Source organism: Chrysemys picta, chromosome 25, assembly GCF_011386835.1.
Source record: "Chrysemys picta bellii isolate R12L10 chromosome 25, ASM1138683v2, whole genome shotgun sequence".
In the NCBI taxonomy this organism is placed as follows: domain Eukaryota; kingdom Metazoa; phylum Chordata; order Testudines; family Emydidae; genus Chrysemys; species Chrysemys picta.
In genome coordinates this window covers 4,867,206-4,888,722 of record NC_088815.1, presented here as the reverse complement: position 1 = coordinate 4,888,722, position 21,517 = coordinate 4,867,206, and the positions used below count along the sequence as shown (strand labels likewise).

General features: G+C 46.5%; 1 protein-coding gene across 15 annotated transcripts in view; it reads left to right on the top strand.

The window, feature by feature from the left end:
• The window catches only part of TCF3 (transcription factor 3), a 118,665-nt gene that overhangs the window by 70,557 nt on the left and 26,591 nt on the right, over positions 1–21,517 (top strand). For all 15 annotated transcript variants that reach the window (XM_065578091.1, XM_065578083.1, XM_065578084.1 and 12 more), the window contains 3 exons: positions 11,472–11,539; positions 16,746–16,875; positions 18,920–18,969. In XM_065578091.1, the coding sequence (XP_065434163.1) occupies positions 11,472–11,539; positions 16,746–16,875; positions 18,920–18,969 (248 nt within the window). The remainder of the gene's footprint in view (positions 1–11,471; positions 11,540–16,745; positions 16,876–18,919; positions 18,970–21,517) is intronic.

The following is a 21,517-nucleotide window of genomic DNA, read 5'->3' as shown; positions in this document are numbered from 1 at the left end:
GTTATTTCCACGTCTTGGTCAAAAAGGGAACTTCCAAGTTAAGTCTCTGGGGTCCCATCCAGAGGAGGAAATGAAGATTTAGTTGGTGTTGGCCCTGCTTTGAGCAGGGGGTTGGACTAGATGACCTCCTGAGGTCTCTTCCAACCCTGATATTCTATGATTCTAAGATCACCTCTGAGTGAGCTATTTCCTTGTTGGGTCAGAGGAGGTGGTTCCTTGCTTTCTGACCTGGAGGATGTAATAAAAGCAGAGGTAGAGTTTTTTAATGACAACGGGGAAGTCTGCGTGAAATGCTTCCGGTTTCGGGGAAGAAAACTACCTTTATGTCCAAGAGCCGAACTCTGTTCCAAGGGTTGCCTCTGGCTAAAGGTGGCATAATTCCTAAGATTCCTCATGGAGCAGGTGAATAGGAGCTGCTGCCTTGAGGAAGAACAAGAAGGTTTCAGCCCCAGATGTCTGCAGCTGTGAGATGTTTTGCCCAAAAGATAGGCTTACTCTTAAAGACAGAACTCCAGGTTTTTTGCTAGCATATCAGATAGTCCCCTGGTTCCACTGCATACCCAATCAGCCTCATACGTTCATGTTATTTGGGCCTCTGCTACCTGGGCTGATGGGAGTCTCCTTTAGCTGTCACTAGCACTTAGAGCTTGCATTCCCTCTGAATGTCTGTCCGTAGCACCCAGAGCCCTACAGACTGTTAGAGTGGGTCCACCTGATGAGAGGTCATTGATGCACATTACAGAACTCTTGAGGATTGTGGCTTGATTCGGGTCTCCCAGTTCAGTGAAAAGATCTAATCTTCCAAGAGCTTAGGAGGCTGGTGACTGGGGACAGAGGCTGCATCACTGGAAATGAGGGGGGCGGGGGGAGGGCGCATGGCGAACTGGTTTAGAAAGGGAGGGGGGAAATCTGAAACGTCAAAGTCGTTTTCCTTCCCAAACTGAAATGATTAAAAAAAAAATTCATGAAATACTTTTCCCAAAAAATTCAAAAATTTGTTCCTCCTTTTTGCCACTGCATGTGATAGGATGGAGGGTGGCTGTGCTGGGACAGGGTTTTTTCACCTTTTAATTCTCTTCTCCTCCCCCCTCACCCTCCAAAAAAAAAAAAAACTGAAAAGTTAGTGGCGAGGAAGAAAAAAGAGAGAAATGGAAAAAGTGTGTGGGGGAAGCCCTGGATATCCTTTATTTTATTGCATTCAGCTGCGGGAAGGTGGAAGAAACCAAAAATGAAATTTTGAAATCTAAATTCTCCAGATCCTGGCTTCAGTGGCAAACTAGAAAGTTTTTATATATAAAAATTAAAAACAAAAACACAGCAAACTAAAAAGAACAAGTTTCCAGTTTGAAAAAAGATATTTTGTGTGTGTTATGGATGGGGTTGGGGCAGGGAGGAGAGCTTAGAATGAAAAATGTACCAGCTCTACTAATAACACGGATGGGCAGAAGATGAAAGGGTGTAGATAGGATGATACAAGCAATGTGGGGAGAGAGAGCAGAGAAGGATGTGAGATCACCCTCCCAATTGGCCATCTTCCAGTCTCTCTTCCAAGAGTGCAGTTAAAATCCATTCCAAAGTCTTGCTATCTTTTTATTTCCTCCAGGAATGCCAGGGGGCTCTAAAAGAGACTCTCCTTTCAACAGGAGCAAATTCTGGGCTAGAAATTCCAAGACTGGGTGGGATGGGTAGGGGGAATCTAGGCTCAGGATGCTCCACAAATAAACATCTTCCAAATTCTGGTTTCTGAGACCCCTCAGGGATTGTGGAGTTTGGGCAGTGGGCAGCTGTCAGTTTGCATGGCATAAGGTATAGGACAGCCCATCTGCCACGGACAAGTGGATGCAAGAAGTGGTAACTCCTGCAATTTTTCCATGGGTGCGTGCGGTTTCCCAAACTGCAGATCACTGCCCCACAGGCTTCGAACTTGTCCACTGAAGCATCTGACAGGGGGACCAGCAGTTTGGCGTGCATCTGCTAGCGATGGAATGCAGTCAAGCCAGTGCTGTTTTTAAAAATAAATATATTCTTCGTTTCTGCTGCATTTTCTGCTTGCCCCAAAGAAAAATGGAGAGGCAGGAGGCACCTTGACACAGAAAGCGTTAAGCAGGCTTACAAGCCTGTAGGAATTCGGCGCTGGAGAACCCCATTGGCCTGAGCTTCAGGAAACTTCATGAGCTCTGTCAATATTTGGGCTGCATAGCCAGGGGATCCCGAAAATTCCTTTGATTCATGCACCTACGTTGGCCATATTATCCATTGTGGCATCTGCATGAAGATGGGTAGAGCAGTGATCACCTTCCTTGGAATAGTGGAGGATTTGCCCATCCCGCAGACCTGGATGGCAGTCTGTCTGGAGCTGGTTCCTGGGAGGAAACTATCGGATGCAGCCCTGGTGTCCTGTGATGCGGTCGCTGCAGTCCCATGAGCTCATGTCTAAACTTAAAGGAGAAGGGTTTAATCCTCGCTTGGAAAGTCATGCAGTTTTGGAGCAATAGAGGACACCAGCTGCAGAAAGGGGTGTTTTTTTCCCCATCAGGTATTGGGTTTTGTGACACTCCTTTCTGCAGCTCCAGCAATACTGACAGCTGCGATTCAGTCTCCACTCAAGCTGTTAGGATCCTTGGTGTCATGCATGTCAGTCGCTCCCAGGCCCAGGTGGCACCAGAGACTCCTGCAGTGACTGCTGCTGACAAACTGTTCTAGGTGAGCCAGGGTGTGAAGAGAGGTTCAGACACTGCAGGAGGAAATGGCCGTTTTGGTGGAAGAAGGCGGATGCTACACAACAGTGTATCAGGGCACGTTAAGCCAGTTTTCTCGCTGATGCGTTCCAGTACCAGTGGACCAGCTGGAGTGGACAGACTGACCGAGTAGGGTTTGACTGTATGTTATGGACACTCTGTTAATAGGAGGTGATGATTGTTTACAGAAATGTATCGGGGGGGGGGTAGCCGTGTTAGTCTGTAGCTACAAAAACAACAAGGAGTCTGGTGGCACCTTAAAGACTAACAGATTTATTTGGGCATAAGCTTTCGTGGGTAAAAACCTCACTTCTTCAGATGCATGCATGGGGGAAGGTTGCATGAATCGCAGCTGCTCCAGGAAGCAATGGCTCCATGTCAGTGGATGGAACTTCGTCTGTTACATCCAGGGCAAGTGAGTGGGATTGTCGGAGTGCCACCGTGTGCCTCCCAACAACACGTGTCCTCTTTCTCTAGACGAAGAATCATAGAATATCAGGGTTGGAAGGGACCTCAGGAGGTCATGTAGTCCAACCCCCTGCTCAAAGCAGGACCAATCCCCAGACAGATTTTTGCCCCAGATCCCTAAATGGCCCCCTCAAGGATTGAACTCACAACCCTGGGTTTAGCAGGTCAATGCTCAAACCACTGAGCTATCCCTCCCCTGAATGCCAGAGACCATGGCAGTAGGTGCCCTTTCTGAACACTGAATGAACCCACCTTGTGCATTTCTTACCATTGCTTCCAGGTCCCTGAACTGTTTCTGTGACCAGGCTAACGCAGGCAATCACGGTGCCCAGAGAGCTATGTGTTAAACAAAACGTGAGCTCCTCGGCTAATCTGTGTTTTCGCTAGTTTGGCCAGGCCTGCGACAGCATTGGGTCTATCAGTGTAACCCTTGCAGCCTGGCTATTGAGAGACTGCATGATGGAGGATGTTTGGTCATTGGTAGCCTCCAGGAGGTGTGTTGCTCTATCGTGCTCTTGAGTAGTGTGAAATATTGGTGTAAAATGGGAGAGATTTAATACCTGAAAGGTTTGCGAGATGGGACTTCTTACCAATGGGTCTGGAGTGTGGTAAGCACTTGAGGCACAAAGAACAGGTCAGTGGCATCTTTAGGTGCCTTTTCCCTGTTGCCTGATCAGCCAGAAGTAGTCCAGGTCCCAAGAGTTGCTGTGTCAAAGTCTCTACAAAGTCAGAAAACACCTTGTGTAAAACGTAAAGCTGGTGTTGGCATCGTCCTCCGCGCCAGCGTGAATTGTGGCAACTGTTGCCTTGGTGGCTTCCTCATCTGTGAATTTATGTTGATTTATGAGGAGAGGCTGAGGGAACTGGGATTGTTTAGTCTGCAGAAGAGAAGAGTGAGGGGGGATTTGATAGCTGCTTTCAACTACCTGAAGGGGGGTTCCAAAGAGGATGGAGCTCGGCTGTTCTCAGTGGTACCAGATGACAGAACAAGGAGTAATGGTCTCAAGTTGCAGTGGGGGAGGTTTAGGTTGGATATTAGGAGGGTGGTGAAGCACTGGAATGGGTTCCCTAGGGAGGTGGTGGAATCTCCTTCCTTTGAGGTTTTTAAGGTCAGGCTTGACAAAGACCTGGCTGGGATGATTTAGTTGGGATTAGGTCCTGCTTTGAGCAGGGGGTTGGACTAGATGATCTCCTGAGGTCTCTTCCAACCCAGATATTCTATGATTCTATGATCTGAGGAGAAGTTTAGAACTTTGGACCTTTGTTGTGTAACTTTTCGCCTGTTACGAAGGTAAAGTGGTTATGAGCCTCTCTAGCGTCTTCCCCCAGTTTTACCAGACTCGCTGTCGCCACCCTTGCCACCCAGATCGATGTCATTGAGGGGCAGCATGGTCAGATTGATTCGGGGGTGAGGGGGATCTGGGTTCTAGTCCCAGTTCTGCCATATGACCCTCCCCTCTCTCTGCCTGTCCCCCCTTCTACCCATTGTCTATTTAGATGATTAGCTGTGTGGGGCAGGGACTGTCTTGCGATGGGCATGTGCAGCATCTGACCTTGGCTTGCCCCTCTAGCTGCTGCTGGAACACATACGATTAATAATAATTCTCCAAAAAGGGAAGGAGGGAGAGAGCGCATTCTGTAAGCTGGCTGTGAGCGGAGCGGTAAAGATTTGTGCTAAACTTGTGAGTTTTGCAGTTGCCAGCGCTGGGTGTTGCCTTCTAAGACGTAAAAGGTTTTCATCTGTAACAGCTCAGTGGAGCTTCCTCTGCAGCATGGGGACTGGGTCACCTGCTGGTTTGAACTAGAGTAAGTGGTGGATTCTCTGTATCTTGAAGTCTTTACATTAAGATTTGAGGACTTCAGTAATTCAGCCAGAGGTTAGGGGTCTGTTACAGGGGGAGATGAGGTTCAGTGGCCCACAATGTGCAGGAGGTCAGACTAGATGATCCCCTCTGACCTTTAAAGTCTATGAGTCTAAAGTCTTTAATCCTATTGGGCTAATGGGAAGAAGTTTCTGCATGCTAATAGAATGTGTTCTGCTTTAGCACTGATGGTCTAGAGTGGATATGGGGCACTGGACTGAGAATCGGGAGGCTGGGTTCTGTCACTGACCTGCTGTGTGATCTCAGGCAAATCTCTTCCCTGTCTGTGTGCGCCTCTCTTCCCCTTCCCACGCTTGAGCTGTCTTGTCTTGTCTACTTAAGAATGTAAGCTCTCCGGGGCAGGGACTCTCGCTCTGTGTACGTATGGCACCTAACACAGACTGGGACCGTGCTTTGTGAGGCCTTTAGGTGTTATAACACAAATAAATAATAGCTCCAAAAGAGGAATTTGCATGTCACTTGACTGGTGCAGCATTTCAGATTTAACATTCCTGATGTGTCTGGTCTTCCCTGGTTTTCTAGAGGGCTTCTTGAGCATCCAAGGGGCACGCATAGGTGAGCGCTCTCACACCGTCATTGAAAGGAGCAGTGTGCGTATTAAACTGGCTGAACAAAAATTACCTCGCCCCTTCCACACATTTGAGTTTCCAGCCTCCTGTCTCTTCTGGTGTCTGCCTTGGAGAAAAAGCGACATGGATGGCAAGGCCTGAATTTCTAATGTATAAAAGGGACAGGGAGGAAATCCGGGAAGAGAACCCCTTTTGGGCCATCGGAAGGAAGCAAACAAATGGCACAAGACCAATATTGGGGCCTTCAATCCTTTAAAAGGAATCACAGCCCAGTCCTCTCTCTTTGCCATTTACAGACCCTTGTGGGGCAGAGGCGGGGTGTGAATCCTGGACTGGTAGGGCCCTTCTTGTTCTTGAACCTGCTAATCGGGGGGGGGGGGAGGGAGCTTTTTTAAAAGCAATCTTTGAAATCAGTTGCTCTGTTCACCATTCACCCTCAGTGAAGGGGGGAGTGGGGGAAATTGTTTAAACAGCAGGGAAACTGATAAGCCATAACAGATTTCTTTCTAGTAATTATTTCTAGTAATTAGCTTCTTTTCAGAGAAGTGTTTCTAATCGGGTGTGCATTGTGAGCTATTGTGAATTGCGTTCTTCCTGGACAATGGTTTTAATCTACCCATGGACGTGGGGGTGTGACGACTCCCACTTTTTTTAAACATTTTTTTTTTTTTTTTATCCACTCTCTGTGCTTTACCTCCCCTACCCGCAGGAAATAATTCTAATAGAATTACTGGAGTCGGAACAGATATATATATTTTTTAATTCCTTCAATCTTGCTGCATCAGCGCTCGGTGTCGTGGGTTGCTGTGTTCATTTTGGTGGGGAAGGGGGGAGTACGCATGGGGCAGTAGGGAGTGAAAGAGGCGGTACCGCTTGCTTCTGGGGCTGGGTGATTTGAGGGCAACCATGTGTGAACTCCCAGGGGCCTGGCAGAACTACAGGATGTTCCCTGGCTGTGAGCACCTGCACTTTGCTGGGGAGGCTCATCTGCAAGTCCACAGAAAACGCAAATAGCCTTTACTTGGCTTGTTCCTCTGCACTTGAGTTGTGCTTGTCCAGGGGCAGAAACACTGAAATGGCATGTTCGTTTAAACTGGCCGTCCCACTTGCATTGTTGTATGTGAGACACTGCGTGTCCGGGGTGTATGTGTGTGAAAGTTGCTGCGCGATATGGCTCGGCATCCTGCTTAATGACATGCCTGCAAAGGTACTTTCAGCATAAGCCCTTATTTTCAGGGTTTGCCGATGTCGGAATAAATGACCGTCTGGAATGAAGCTTCCTGTTCTCGGTCCTTGTCGAGAAGTGAATTCAAACGTTGCTTTTTTTAAAGAGAGAATCTGCTCAACTGTGTTTGCAAGCAGAGAATGAAAATCTGTCTGGCGGGTGTCTTTGAAAAGCCAAAGTTACCTGAGCGTTGATGCACACCGTGTTACGTTTTAATTTCAGAGTAGGCATGTACGTAGTCCTTCGGGCAAGGGTGTGCCAAGTTTGGGGGGAGGATATCGATGGAGAAATTGCTTATTATAAACAGGTGAAAATAATGTACTGCAGACCCCTCTCTGGCAGACTTGTGTGAGCACGTGCATGTGTGCACATGTGTGCATGCAGGAGCTCAAGAGAAATGTGGAAGGGGAGTGCAGGGAGCTGGAGGAGAAATAAAGGATGGGGAAATGACAAGCCTTCACCATGTTAAGAACTTTAACCACTTGACATTCCCAGGTATAAAACATTTAAGCACTTAAAATCTTTCCATGTGGCTAAAAGTCTCCCAATTCTCCCTCCGTTACCTGCTACCCCATGAGTGTTGTCCCCCTACCACTTTCTTCCTCTATGTGTGCATGCTCACTCTATAACCTGTCCAAGTCTGCAGAGGTGGAACTCTATAGTTTTGAGTCCCGTACGATTTGTCAGAGCAGGGCTCCTCTCCGGTGGGCCTTACGCACCAGCCTGATTCAAACTTTTGGCCTTCCTTCAAAAAACAGAAATGTATAGTCTCTTTTTAAAGAGAGAGTGACAGTGGCAGCTGAGCTTCAGGGGACTCACCCCCAGAAGAATTGCACCATTTAAAAAAATTCTGCCACTTCAAACACCCTCCGCCCCCGAAGTTAAGATCGCTGGAAATATTTAAGGCATCCAGTTCCCACTTCCAACTGATCCTTCTTTTCTCAGTGCAACCCCACCCAATTTACATTGCCTACCCAGTCTCAATTTTGCCTCCTAAAATTTGCAAAAATCTGCAAAATTCAAAATAAAGTATTTAGCGGATCTGTTTCCAGCATCATCTATATTTTTCAAGGATTCTTAACACTGGGAACTGTCTGTCGAATTTTTGTAACCAAGTGTAACTTTTTGGGAGGAGGTGGGAGGAGGGATTGAGGGTATAAACTGTGCCCCACTGAAACACGCTTTAGTCCTTGTTTTTGTTGAGGTGGGTTTTTTTGTGGGCACTCGGCATGGTCCTTGGGGGGAGGAGGGAACTGATTGCCCAGAGCAGAAACAATACATTGTTTCTGTGGTCCCCATGGAAATGTTGGCTTTTTCTGTACAACTCATCAATAGAACGGGGTGAATTTCAAAACTCTAGATATTGTTAAAATCAGGAAGACTTTGTCAAACATACATCCTCGCCCCCTCCTTCCTCCCCAGGAATCAGATTTATTGCCTTAGTTGCTGACAGCATTAGACTCTACAATCTCTTGTGCTTCCCGAGAGTGTTGTTGCTTTATTTTTCTGTCTCACTGAAAACGGAAGCGTTTTCAACCACCGAAGTTGCTTTCAAACCGTGAGTCACTTGAATCCACAAAAGCCAGGAAAGCCTGTGTTGAAGTTGACCTGCCTGTTGTTTTTCAGTGCACCTTTGTCCTGCCAAATCCCTCCCTGTTGATGGCATAGAATAGGTTGCTAGTACCTAGCCATACTCTGTATTTATTATCTCCGGTAGCTGCTGGACAGGAGCAAGGATTCCTAGTGCAATATTTAAAAGTGGAAATTTCAGCCCTAGTGTATTAACGTACAGGCATGTGCATGTTCTGAAGCTTTGGAGAGTGTCAGACAGAAATGTAACATTGTTTGAAAGAGAGATTGCAGTTTTAATCTGGTGCGCAATAATTTCATTTTGCATTGTGTGCACCAGCACACTTGCTTTTAGTGCTGTTTGTTGCCTTAAGTTCGTAGCGCTACCTGAGACTTGCCAAGGATGCTTTAAAAGTCACTTAACCAACAAAGCGATACATGTAAACAGCGATCTATTTGCAGCGAGGGAAGCTTGTCAGTTGCTTACCAGATAAAGCGTTCTGGAATTACCCTGGTTTCCCTCTGATTTAGGACTAAGCATGATCTGCCTGACACAACCTGTTGAGTTATTTCTGTGAAGTTTCAGGGTCTGTAGCAAATATAGCTCTTAAGCTCTTTTAAAAATTAGGTCATTTAAGAGATCCACCCTGTGACATTTTGACCTTTGTTTACTTAACATTTAAGCCTGTGGAACAAAATAGTAACATGGGCTGGAGTATTTTACCATCCTTTGCTGTCAGTGAGGGGCATTGAGTACACCTGCGGCTTGGACGCTTGCTTTGGAAGAAGTGATAACATGCTGTCACAGTCCAGGGGCAAGGGCCTGCAGAGAAGAACGCAGCGACCAAGTTGAATGCTCTCTCTGCTGGAAGTGACATGATGAGTGTCTTGCTGGGTGAGCGGTGCTGTTCCTAGCCCCCCCCAGACCTTTTCTGCATGTGGGTGGGTTCAAGATTCATGTAGTCAGTCTGATGCTGTCTGAGGTGGGAGCAAACCATTAACACCTCTGGGGATTCCACGTAAAATGAGACTGCCATATAAGCCACCTTCTGGCTTTTCAAAACCAAGTACCATCCTCCTTGGTCCTCACCACCTGCCAGTCTCGAGAAGCAGCCTCTACCCACCTTAAGGGAAAAAACAGATTGGGAGAGTTCTCTTCCTCGCCCTGTTGGCTCCCAACAGAGAGATCCTCTGTTAACTGGGCAAAGGATGCGTCTTTAATCATGTTAACTCTCCACCAGGCTATAGTGTAGCCAGTTACGCCACTTCACGTGTGTCAGCCTGCATCCTAACAGAGCTTTTCTATTCGCTAACTAGATTGGGCATGTCTTGGTAAGCAGAAATGTTGGGGTTTTGCCAAAGAGTTTGAGAGCTCTCTCCTTAGTGGAAAGGGGAGATTTGGCTGAATGACGACCACATATAGAATTGAATGTGTTCAGCAACTCCCTGCTGATGCTGCGTCTTGAGTCGTGTAGACCCAGGGGATACAGTGCTGGTGAGCTTGTTTTGGTTTGCGGGACACCCACTCTCCCTCATTCCCTAGGGGCACTCGTAACTGGTGGTTACGAGTGCCTATGGCTGGTTGAAAACTTTCCGTCAGAGCTGATTTTCAATTAAAGGAAAAAATCAGTTTTCCATGGAAAACTTCAGCTGTTTGTTTTTTAAATAAAACACATGAAAACACAACATTTTTTTCTTTGAGTTGATGTAGACACATATTCCATTCAGATCAGTGCGTGCCCAGGGCGCGGGAGCCAGAGACTTTTGCCTAGCAGTACCCACAGAGGGGTGGCGCTCATGCCTCGTGGCCCCTCCCCTGGCTGTCGGATGTTGTGCTTCCCCAACCCCCCTCAGTTCCTTCTGACGGCCCATGGCTGGAGCTCCATGTGGTTGAAACCTCACAGTTAGTCTTATTGCCTGGTGGGAGTTACATTTCAGATGCCGCATGCTCCCATTCTCTATGGGCCAAACTCCCTGGTCAGCATTATAGCCATGAAACTGCCATGATGCACCACCTCTCCTCGACAAGAGTGGACACTGATGACCTTGGAGAGCGGTGACCTGACCAGTGAGCCCAGCCCATGCAGTGCTACAGCAGCATTTCAGAATTGAAATATTTCTGACTTCAATTTTTCACTGAAAACACACAGTTTTCTGCAGAGAGGGGGAGAAACAACACCCCGTTTCCCAGCCAGCTGTATTTTTAATTGCTCCCCCCCCCCCCCCCAGGCAGGCTGCCAGTCTTCACTCGGTGGTGGAGGGAGGGTGGTTTTAACCTTTTTACCAGGGCATATCCCCTCGGTGATCATCGGCTAGAAAGAGAGGCTTTTCATTCCAAACAGGCTCCTTCAGTGATAGGAAAGGCCCTGGATTTCCTCCCAAGGCCTGGAAGTTGTGAACGCCTCAGGTTTGAATGGGAAGTCAGAATTCTCAGATAAATACTTGCCACTTAAAAACCATCCCAATTTCTGGAGGTTTTAATATCCAAGGGGGAAAAATAATCCCCCCCCCCCCCCCCCCCATGAGTTTGAATTCAGCATTCAATTCTTGCGCTGATAGCGTACCAAAATGATTTTTGCTGTTGTTTGGAAAAATACATGCAGATTCTGTTGGTCAGCCATGCTTAGCTTTTCGTTTATTCTGTCCCTGGTTCCACCAATTTTGGATAGCTTTTTTTAGTTTGTCTGGAGGGTTTTTTGTTTTTTTTCCCCCTCTCTATTCGGAAACTGTCAGTTTCCATGGCCACGAGTGGTTCCCTGCATCACTGCAATTTTTTTTAAAAGGACCAACTGAGCCCTGCTGTTCTTGAAGGTAAAAGATCTCCTGTTTTTGCAGCAAACTATTATCTGCTTCAGTTGACATCCTGATGAAGGGCAAGAGAAGCCAAAATTTAAAGATGGGCTTTGTGCCCAAATAGCAAAGGCTGCGTGAGCTAGAGTGAGTGTATGCAATTTTGTAGGTGTGTTCAGCCCCTTCTGTAAATTTATACAAAATGCTGTTTGTTTTCCTTCACCTTTAGGGAAGAGCGGTGAAAGACCTCCCTACTCAACGTTCAGCAGAGATGCAGGGATGCCAGGACTAAATCAGGTAATAATCATAAGAATCAATTAAAATGCTTTAATTTTTTTAAAAACTGAATGAATTTGGGGGAAAACAGTTTAAAAATAAGGATTGAGTTTTTCAAAGTAAATTGGGGGATTTAGATACTCATCTTCCATAAAAATTAAGTGAGACGGCTTTTTCAAATCTCAGCCAGCGGCTCTGGTTTCAGTTTTGTGTGTGAGGTTTAATCAGAAGTGTTGAGAGAGTTTAAGGCCCTGTCTATACACACAAATTACACCACATCAGTTTAAAACCTCTTTAGTTAAACTGATACAAAACCCTATGTAGACTCTTATTTTAGTTTGAGTGGCTTATTTCAATTTAGCTTAAACCTGCTTCTAACAGACTCAAGTTAAATTGATATAAAGCCTCTTTATGTTGCTTTAAACACCCCCACAGCCTTTTACGCTGGTTTAACTAAAATAATTTAAAGTGACGCCTTTAAAGTGGGGTAACGCTGTGTGGAAAAGCCCTGAAGCTGCCGAAGGGTTTATGCACCCAGTTCCCATTAAAATTAACATGGGGTTTGGTATGCAGATCTCTTCAGACTCTTGGGAAATCTCAACCTAAATGCTGAGTGCTCCTCTCTGTTTTCCTGCTGCATTCCTGTCTTCCTTTTACCCAGGGTCGGCTCAGTAAGTCCCATTGTGAAACTCACGGTTTTTTAAATGCCTAAAAATTAGAGCAACATAATTTGCTAACTTTCAAGAGAAAGGGGCAATTTGCTCTCATAATGAGGGGGGAAAGACCTGCTTTAAAGCCCCATACCTCATGCACAGTTTTTCCCTGGGGAGGGAGAGAATGAACCGCACATGACAGACAGGAGTCGCGTTGCTCAATGTACAACTGGAAGGTGCTCAAAGTATCTCTGTGCTACGACCGGGAGTGCGCCTCCCAGCTGGTGTCAACTGACAAGTGCTAGCTCTGTTGGAGCTAGCGTGCTAAAAATAGCAGTGTGAACACTGCACCATGGGTGGTGGCATAGGCCACCCAAGTCCAGACCCAGGAGCCAGAGGGGCTAGTGTGCAAGGGGCTAGCTCGTGCTGCAACGCCCATGATCTATTTTTAGCCCGCTAGCTTGAAAACAAAGCTAGCATGCGTCTGTCTAACCAGCTGAAATATGGGCCCCAATCCTGAAGTGCAGTTCATACAGGTAGATCCCTGCACCAGGAATCTCAGTGCGGCTGTGCTTGGCTCACGTGGATCTTACAGCAGGATCGGGGCCGTACCATCTGCTAGTTTAGGGGAGTCCTGTTGACATCCTTCTGTATAGGGGGAGGCCATCTAGCTGGAGCGAAGTTGAGTCAAGTTATCCAGCCTCTTGCTGCCAGTGAGTCCCCCAGCTCAGAGCTGCATTACTAACGCTGCTCCTTGTGAACACCGAGTCACCACTCTAGTGCTTTACAGTGTAAACAGTCCGGCCATTGCATTCACTTGAGTGGCTGTTGGCTGGGCAACTTCTTTTATAAAACCCATGTTTTAATTTTACACAAATCTGTCATAATTTCCTCTTCTCTGAACTGAGGATGTTTCCTTTGCTGAAACAGCTGTGCTGTTTGGCTGTGCCAGAGTGGATTTAATTTACCACTGAAGCTGCTAAAATAAAAATGGGACAGATGCCAGGCCTTGCTTTTTAATGTTATGATTTTGTTGAGGTTTTATTTGGGGGGACGGGAGAGAGGAGGAGAGTGGGTGGGGGGGGGATATAGGGTAACAGAAAGGGGGTGGGAGAGATGGTGTTGCAATCCAGAGGAGGCCTCTCTCTAGCCTGGAAGTGTTGAGGGGGAGGGTGGGTTCAGATCAGATAGCAGTCCACGGGAGGAGACCATTTGCTGAAACTCTCCTGGTCTGGGTGATAGAGGGTAGACACCAAAATTCTGTTGTAATTGAACATCAAGGAGCCAAGCGGCTGGTCTGGGAACAGTTGTTCCTGTTGATTTGGTTTGTGCTGAGTTTCTAACCTGCCTGGCGGGCCGGCTAGCGCCTCTTCTAAAGCTTCTGAGAATTGTTGCACAGCAGATGTATTGTGTAGGCTCAGTCCTCTGAGGGACTGGACAGGGAGCTTCAGAGAGGAGCACATTCCTCTCTAAACCACCCAGCTCTGCATGCTCCAGATGGGGGGAGGGGGTCTCCAAGCCACTCTTTCATTTAACCCTTAACTACCCAGCAACAGTACAGGGAAGGGGATTAGGCGGGGGAGGGGCAAGGAAGGAGACTCACTAATTCCCTCAGAAGCTACCTAGAAACCAGGGCACTATTTTACCAAAACAATTGAACTACCTGTTTAAGGAGCAAAACAGTAACGACTTGCGGCGCTAGCCCTTTGTAATCTCCTCTGGGATGCTTAGGGTTTCACTTTCCTTGGCTCCGTGGTGTGGAGCCTTTTCACACAAAGGTAATATGACCAGTGGAACAGATTGCAAGCATTTTTTTACCAGCTGTGAATACACGATCTTCCCCCAAACCTCCTTTCTGAGGAGACTGATTTCAGAGCAGTCTCTTTTTCAATAGCCAGCTATAAACATTGTTCCCAGTTTCAGAAAAGCTTGAAATCCTCCTTTATTGCAATTTAGCAGCCTCAGACGATGCACAGAGAATAAGCTTTTATTATATCTAGGCCATCTTCCTTTCCCCCTAAATTTCCAAATAAATATAGTAAGCCTTTCTCCTAAGCTAAATAAAACAACCCACTAAATTCGATCCCTACTGAGTGCTACGCACGGGCTTCCCCCTTTTGAACATGCAAAGGCACTTTGGTTTGTGAAACTCGTACTGTGGGCAGGGAATGCTGGGTTTGCGCTGTTCTGCACAGCTTCCAAGGTCAGTTTGTCTAAACAGAAGAGGAGTTTTCTCTTTCTTTAACAAGGAAAAAGGGGGTTGAATTTCCTTACGAATGTACAGCAGAGAAGGAGAGGCTGAGAGAGAATTACTTTAAAAAACAAACCCAACCCAACAGACTGTTCTGCTACAGCGTCGGGTAGGCTGGCATTTGGGTTAATCATCGCTTCAGACAGCACTGATGCTGTTTGTGAAAACTCCCCACCAGCAATGCTCCCGGAGATGCAGTATGGCACAATGGCGCATCTAAGTTCTGTTCCTGACTCTGCCACCGGCTTTCTGGGTGACCTTGGGCAAGTCCGTCTCTCTCTCTCTCTCTCTCTCTGCATTTCTGTTTTCCCATCTATCAAATGGGGGTATTGGTACCTAACTCCTTTGTAGATTTGAAGATGAAAAGTGATATGGAAGAGCCGGATATTATTATTGAGTGGCAATAATCACCCTGTGCCAACATAGCTCCTGTTCAAGGCAGGCGTTTTATTTTGAAAAGCTCCCAACGTAAATCTCTCCTGCTAAACTCTGTTTACAATCTGTGAAACCTCCAGCTGCTTGTGAAGTGGATTGTGGGGCTTGAGAGGGAGCTTGCATCCATTGGCCTTTCATCAGCTGGGAGGCAAGAAACAGGCTGAAGCAGTATAGGTATTTGTGGTGCAGATTAGTCACAGCAAACGCTTTCTGCTTACATCAAACCAAACCAAAATACTATTTTAAAAGCACAAACCTCTCCCGTCTTATACCCCCCGGCCTTAGTGAGCAGTGAAGTTCACTCTCGGCATCTGCTACCACAGAAATGATGGTGTAATCAGCAAATCTTGGGCCTTCATTAGAAGTATCTTTAAGGCCAGAAGGAACCATTCTGACCACTTGCATACCATAGGCCAGGGAAACTCATCCGAACATTCCTGCATCCCTCCCATGGCTTGTGTTTGAGTTAAAGCATTTTTTTAGAGAGTGAGTGAGTCAGTCTTGATGTAAAGACTTCACGTGATGGGGAATCCACCAGGTCAGTTTTTCCAATTGCTAAAATCCACATACCGTTCAAAGTTGCATCTTCTTTCTAGCCTGAATTTTTGTTGCTTCAGCTCCCAGTCATGTCTTCAGAAGACACGCCGCTTGAAATGCCTTACAGGAGCCTGATTTCCATTGGGATGGGCACTCAGCACTAGCTGAAAATCAGGCCCCTTTAATGTGTGCCCCATCAATCCATGGGTCATGTCTGAAAATTCTGGCTTCAGGTTGTAAATTGGGATGAATGGTGGGGTGTGGAAGAACTTTTGGTTCTAATGGAATTTCCTAAGTAAAAGAAGTCCTTGGTAGCCTAAAGATCTAAAAGGCATTTAACCAGGGGTTAACTACTCTGCAGAGTAAACAACTGAAACAGAGCAGGATAGGAGTCAACAGTTCAGCATACTGAAAGGCTATAATAATTATTCACATTCTAGTAGCACTGAGAGGCCCCATCTGAGATCGGAGCCCTATTGTGATGGGGGCTGTATGTATGGATCGTCAGACAGTCCCTGCCCTGAAGAGCCTACAGTCTAAATAGACAAGGCAGATAAAAGGAAGGGTTGTTATTCTCAGTTTATGGAGGGGGGACTGAGGCACAGGGAGTCCGTGGTGGACCTAGGTACCAGCCCAAGTCCTGAGTGCTGTTGACCACAAGACCATCCTTCCTCTTGTCCTTAGACTCAGTTGCCTTGTCTGTACTAAGCTGCTTGGGAAATCTTCCACTCTGGGCTTCTGCAGTGGCTATTGTCAGGGGACCTGCAGCACCAGTATTGCTGCTGTCAACCACTTTTATTGCCAGGAACATTTCTCCTTCAATGCAGGAGCAGCTTTTTTAAACCATGGTGTCTCCTAGACCAGTTCTGAGCTGGGTTAGACAACACACTGATAACAACGTGGATACCCCATCTCTGTGAGCTCTACCACTATTGCTGTCCTGGTGAATCTGCTTAGCGGTCGCAGTGCAATGCCTTAAACTGCAAAACTGTCCTTTCTCTTATACGACTCTGCGCCATTGCCCACAATCGGTCGTAGATGCAGTCAATTGACTGCAAATTAGGTAGACATCTAGGTTCTGTCATTTGTGCTCAGTTAATTGCACCTGTAATTTTGCACCCACAAATAATTGGGTGCAGATTTAGAGCTTGGAGTTCAGGCATCTTTGGTAAATGTGACTAGGGTTCCTTTTTTTGGATGGCTTATTTGTTTTTGCCTTTTTTTTTTTTTTATGGCCCGTTGGTTTGATTTTAGTTTGAGGTGCTCAAGGCAGCTTCTGTTCTGTCTCAATGACTGTGATGGTTTTACAGCATAATTACATGGAAGGGTTTGTGTGTCTTCTTATTTGCAGACTGGTTTCCTGCCCAGTGAAATGGGAATTGCAAGTCCAACCACACTTTCCCCCACAGGGGTGAAGGGAGGGTCTCAGTATTATTCTTACCCAAACAACCCTCGTAGGAGAGGTGCTGACAGCAACATAGGTAAGTCACAGTGGATATCCCTCTGGTGCAGCAGTGCTGATTGAGAGATAATGAGACTAGGATGCCTTCTCTTGATGTGTACTTTAAATTGACTGTGGCCACTGAAACGCTCTACTGGCTTGATACCATTCATGATATAGAAGTTAGGTCCATGTTCTCAGAGATCCGTGCACGAATGCTGCAGGGTTACATAGATGTGGATCTGGCAAACATTTGAAAAATTCATTGCCGGACTGGGTTATGTAGCATCTTAGCGATGTGTGATTTCCTCCACTCTGCTGGCAAATATCTGCCAAGATTGTAAAGTGACTAGTGATTTTGGTTGCCCGGCCTGAGACAGTTTTCTAGTGGGCAGGTGCTCAACACTTTCTGAAAATCAGGACCCTGTAAGATGTCTCCAGTTGGGCTCTCAAAATCACTAGTCACATCTGAAAATCTTGGCTGCCATGTGAGAGTGCCCCTCTAACCTATAATACTATTGCCTCTGCTCAAGTGCCCTTTATATAAAAGCTACCCCCAGTGAACATTGGCTGCCAGGAGTAATATAGTAACAACGTAAGTAATACGGTAAGCAGCACAAAGTCCTGATTATCAGATAGTCATCTACCTGAGGAGTTTGAAGGCACCAAGTTGTGCCTTTGGCCTTTAAGGTCTTGTCTACACAGGGAGTTGTTCCTGAGTAACTCCAGATGTGGACTCTTATTCTGGAATAAGAATGTTTAAACTCAATCCAACATGATTTAAACTAAACTGGAACAAAGTGCTCTTATTCTGGAGTAAATGTATCCACACATGGAGTTACTCAGGACCAGCTATTGTGCTTTAATGAGGATTAAGTTAGGGTGTGAATTTAACTTTCAAGTGTAGACAAGCTCTCATGCTCCAGTGCTGATGTTATCTGGTCACACCCCACCCCATCTGAAATTGTTTTATTGCTGCTATTTTGGTCTTTGCACTGCAAATGGAGCCAGATGCGATGTAACACTACATGCCGTTTTTTCCAGTTATTTTTAGAAAGGGGAATGCAGGTGAGGGTATCTGCTTTGATATTCAAAGCTTAATTAATTGTGTAAGAATTTCACTGTTTCAGGTTTTCAGATCCACCGTTTAAATGGATTGAGTGGTTCTGTGTTATGAATTCTTCTCCTAAGCTAGAATATGTATGAATGGGCACGGTCCGTCACCCTACTCTCAGCACAGCAAACGTTGCATTTAGTGTCTAAAACTCTCACCTCAAACTAGGATTAGCCTTAATTCTTAACGGGAAAATCCATAAACCCTTAGCCTGAGCTTCCACTTCTAGGGTGTTTCCCCTGAAAATGCCCCTTCCCACTGCACCCCATTTCTTGCCTTAAAGACGCTACACTGTTTATCCCCCTGATTTGGATCTGAGACCCACCTCTTCTGTCTTCATGAGTGAGTCAATACAGTAGCCCTCCATCTCTGGGTAAAGTCCTAGAGCCTGACATCCTATCACAGTGCACTTTGCTAAGCACATTACTTTTTAAGGAGCAAATGATTGATGAGCTCGCTTGTGTTCAGGTTGCAGGGTGAGCCAAACATTGCATGGTTTGATTCTTTTCCCTTCTTCTCCCAAACCCTCTTTAATGAACCTATTGGCACCCTTTCCAAAAGTCAGGAGATTATGCAGGGCCTTTTATCCTGGGATAAGTGAGTCCCTGTTGTCACGGCAGCAGCTAAAGCGGGGCTATTTTAATGTTCTCAGGTCCATTTCTCCCAGGAGAACGCTGCTGTAAAGAGAACAAGTAGAAAACAGGAGCAGTCCGACCTGAGACCTAGCATGTTGCAATGTCCCAAATCAGTTTCCTGTTGTACAGCATTACCGAGGAGTTGTAATCAAAGTGGTGCACTTAATGCTGTGTCTTCTATCATTGGTGGCTTTACTTAGCCAGACTTTGTGACTAGCTTCCAACACTCAGTGGGGCTTCATATCCCAATAGTGGCAGCAGCCAGCCTGTAACTTACCCTTTCAAAAGTGGTTTCATATCCTCTGTTCTTATTTATTTTATTTTTTCCAAACCAGATGGACAACCGAAAAAGGTTCGGAAGGTGCCTCCAGGACTGCCCTCGTCGGTAAGCAGCACTGCACGGAAATTTGCTCTCCAAATATTCCATTTAGTTCTTTTAATGCAGAATCTAAGCTCCATTACATCTTCAGGTTGGATCTTTCAAGTTGATTTAAGCCTCCCCATCTCCAACAGTTTTAATATGGACCGGTAGCCTCTAAATCTCATTTTAACTATATTCCCTACTGCAGCGGTAAATTATTGTCCCTACAGATTTGGTCACCGTTGATCCAAGTGTCGTGTATTTTTGTGGGGTTGGGAAGAGTTTTACTGGCTACAGTTTAGCATGTGAGAGAAATGGGAAGACGTTGGTAAGACCAAGTTTTGTACAGATGCATGGGGCCATAACCTAGTAACCTGAGAGAAGTGATTGTAACACTTCATGTGCAGAATAGCTCTTGGTAGTGCCACCTGGGTAGCTGGGCGGGAAGGGGAGGAAATGGAAGGAGAAGGCCCAGGTCTGAAGCCCTAGCTTGTTAGGTATTTACTGCAGAGCCGCCTTCTCCCCAGCACCACCTGCGCAATAAAAGGACAGCATATCGGTTATAGCCCTGAATTTCTTGGCTCTTGTCTATTTGACGTTATGTCGCGAATGCCCCTATGAAATGTGATATTCCACACGCTTGGATTTCATTCCAAAAGGGAAACCAAAGCAGTTATAACATGGGCAAGCAGCTGGGGCCGGTCCAGGTGTGCAGGAATGCCTGTGTTGTTTTATAAGAAAGCCGAACAGCCTGTAGGAATACGCTAGCCATACTTCTGTGGCAGTTATGGGGGAATAAACTGAACAGTGTCTTTATGGCTGGAAGTAATGGAATCTCCAGGAGAGTTAATTGGAGTGGACTGGAGGGGGCTCTCACAGATGGGAGCAGAGCAGCTTTGCATTGGCCAGAAGCGCCAAAGAGCAACGCTGCATTCCATGCTCTCGCTTTTGCTTGACTGCCTGTGTGTGGATGGATTGCAAACTTCAGGCGAAAGTGGAGGTGAAATTCTTTGGAGTGGAAGACTTGTGCTCTACTCTGGGTGTGTGCAATGTGCCTTCAGTTCTGCTCAGACTGCACGGGCCCAAAGACTCACAACAATGGGATGGACAGACGCGCTCACTCTGTACAGGGAACGTAAAAGCGCGGTGGTCTAAAGCACCTGCGGTAACCTCGGGTTCATGATTCTGTGTTTCTGAAGTAAATCGATTTCTACAGTGAAAGTCGAGCAGGGCACACAATTGGTTTGGAACAGAGACAAGTTTGGGACTCACCAACGCCGACCCCCAAAATGAAGGACACTTGAGGGGCTGCTTATTGCTGGCTGTGCCCTAGCTTAGCTTTTGTGCTTTTTAAGTTGCCCTGTTCAAACGGAATCCGCATTCATGCTGTCCCTTCAGGTCCAGGTGGGACTCGGAGCAGCTGAATTTGGGTTAGCTCCCAGAGCGTTCAGTGGAGGTAGCATATGAGAAAAGCATTGCTCCTTAGCAGATGGCCACTTAACCCTGCTGGTTACAGTTATTGGCTTCAGTTTTCAAAGGAGGGACTAGTGATTGTGGAGGCCAAGGGGGGTCTAATTTGAAGGGGCCTGGTTTCCAGAGGATGGGTGTTCAACACTTCCTGAAAACCAGGCCCCTTTACCATGTCTCTAGCATGGCACCCAGAATTCCTAATCGCTTGGGAAAACTCGCGCTGCTGTTGAAGCAGACCCTGCGCTCCGAGATGAGTCAGGCCCAAAGAGATTGTAGTCTCGCTGCATGGGATCATTCTGCTTGACTGCTGGGCCAGACACAGAGTTGCTCTCTGGTACTAGAGCCAAACTGGATGGCAACCCCCCTCTTCTGCCTTTAAAAAATAATAATAAATTCTGATCCAACACAGCGGCTAGCTGGGGTGAATGTGCGTGCAGCTCTGTGAACAGCACGCCACTGTTGTAGGAGAAACTACCCTCTCCTCCCACCCCAGCTAAGGGAGAGAAGGATGGAATTTACTAGGAATAATATAACCATTCTGTTCTGCATCCCTGGAGGAAAGATGGAGGGTTATGTAATGTTTAGCAAAGGGCAGCAGCCCCTGAATTGCAGTGGCCAGGGACCAGTGGAACATAAATGGCTAGAAGTCGTGTGTGTGCACACACGCTCTTCTCTTTCAGGGCAGGCTGCTAAAGCGAATTTAGCTTCACTTTTTCATAGCGAATTATTTCCCTGGTCGAGGGGTGAGGGAGTGTCTGCTGTCTCTTCGCTGCCCTACCGCCCCCTCCCTCTCCCCCCCCTTAATATTTTTTGACCTCCATGAGGTCTAAAACCCTCTGTTTCTCCAGGAGAGAGAAATATGCACCTATACATAGAATTAAGTATGTGGCCAGTGAGGCTTTGCCCTCCTCATGGGCAGCTGATCAAAGAAGCTTTCTCGTCTGAGGTCGTCTGCAAACATACAGCAAAAGAGCCTGCTCCATGTTATCACTGGACCCTGTGCAAAGTAAACAGGGTAATAAACATCTTATTAAAATAAAGTACTTTAATCTTAATTCTGTAACTGCTTTGAAAACTTGGACTGGTCAGTGGCTGAAATAGT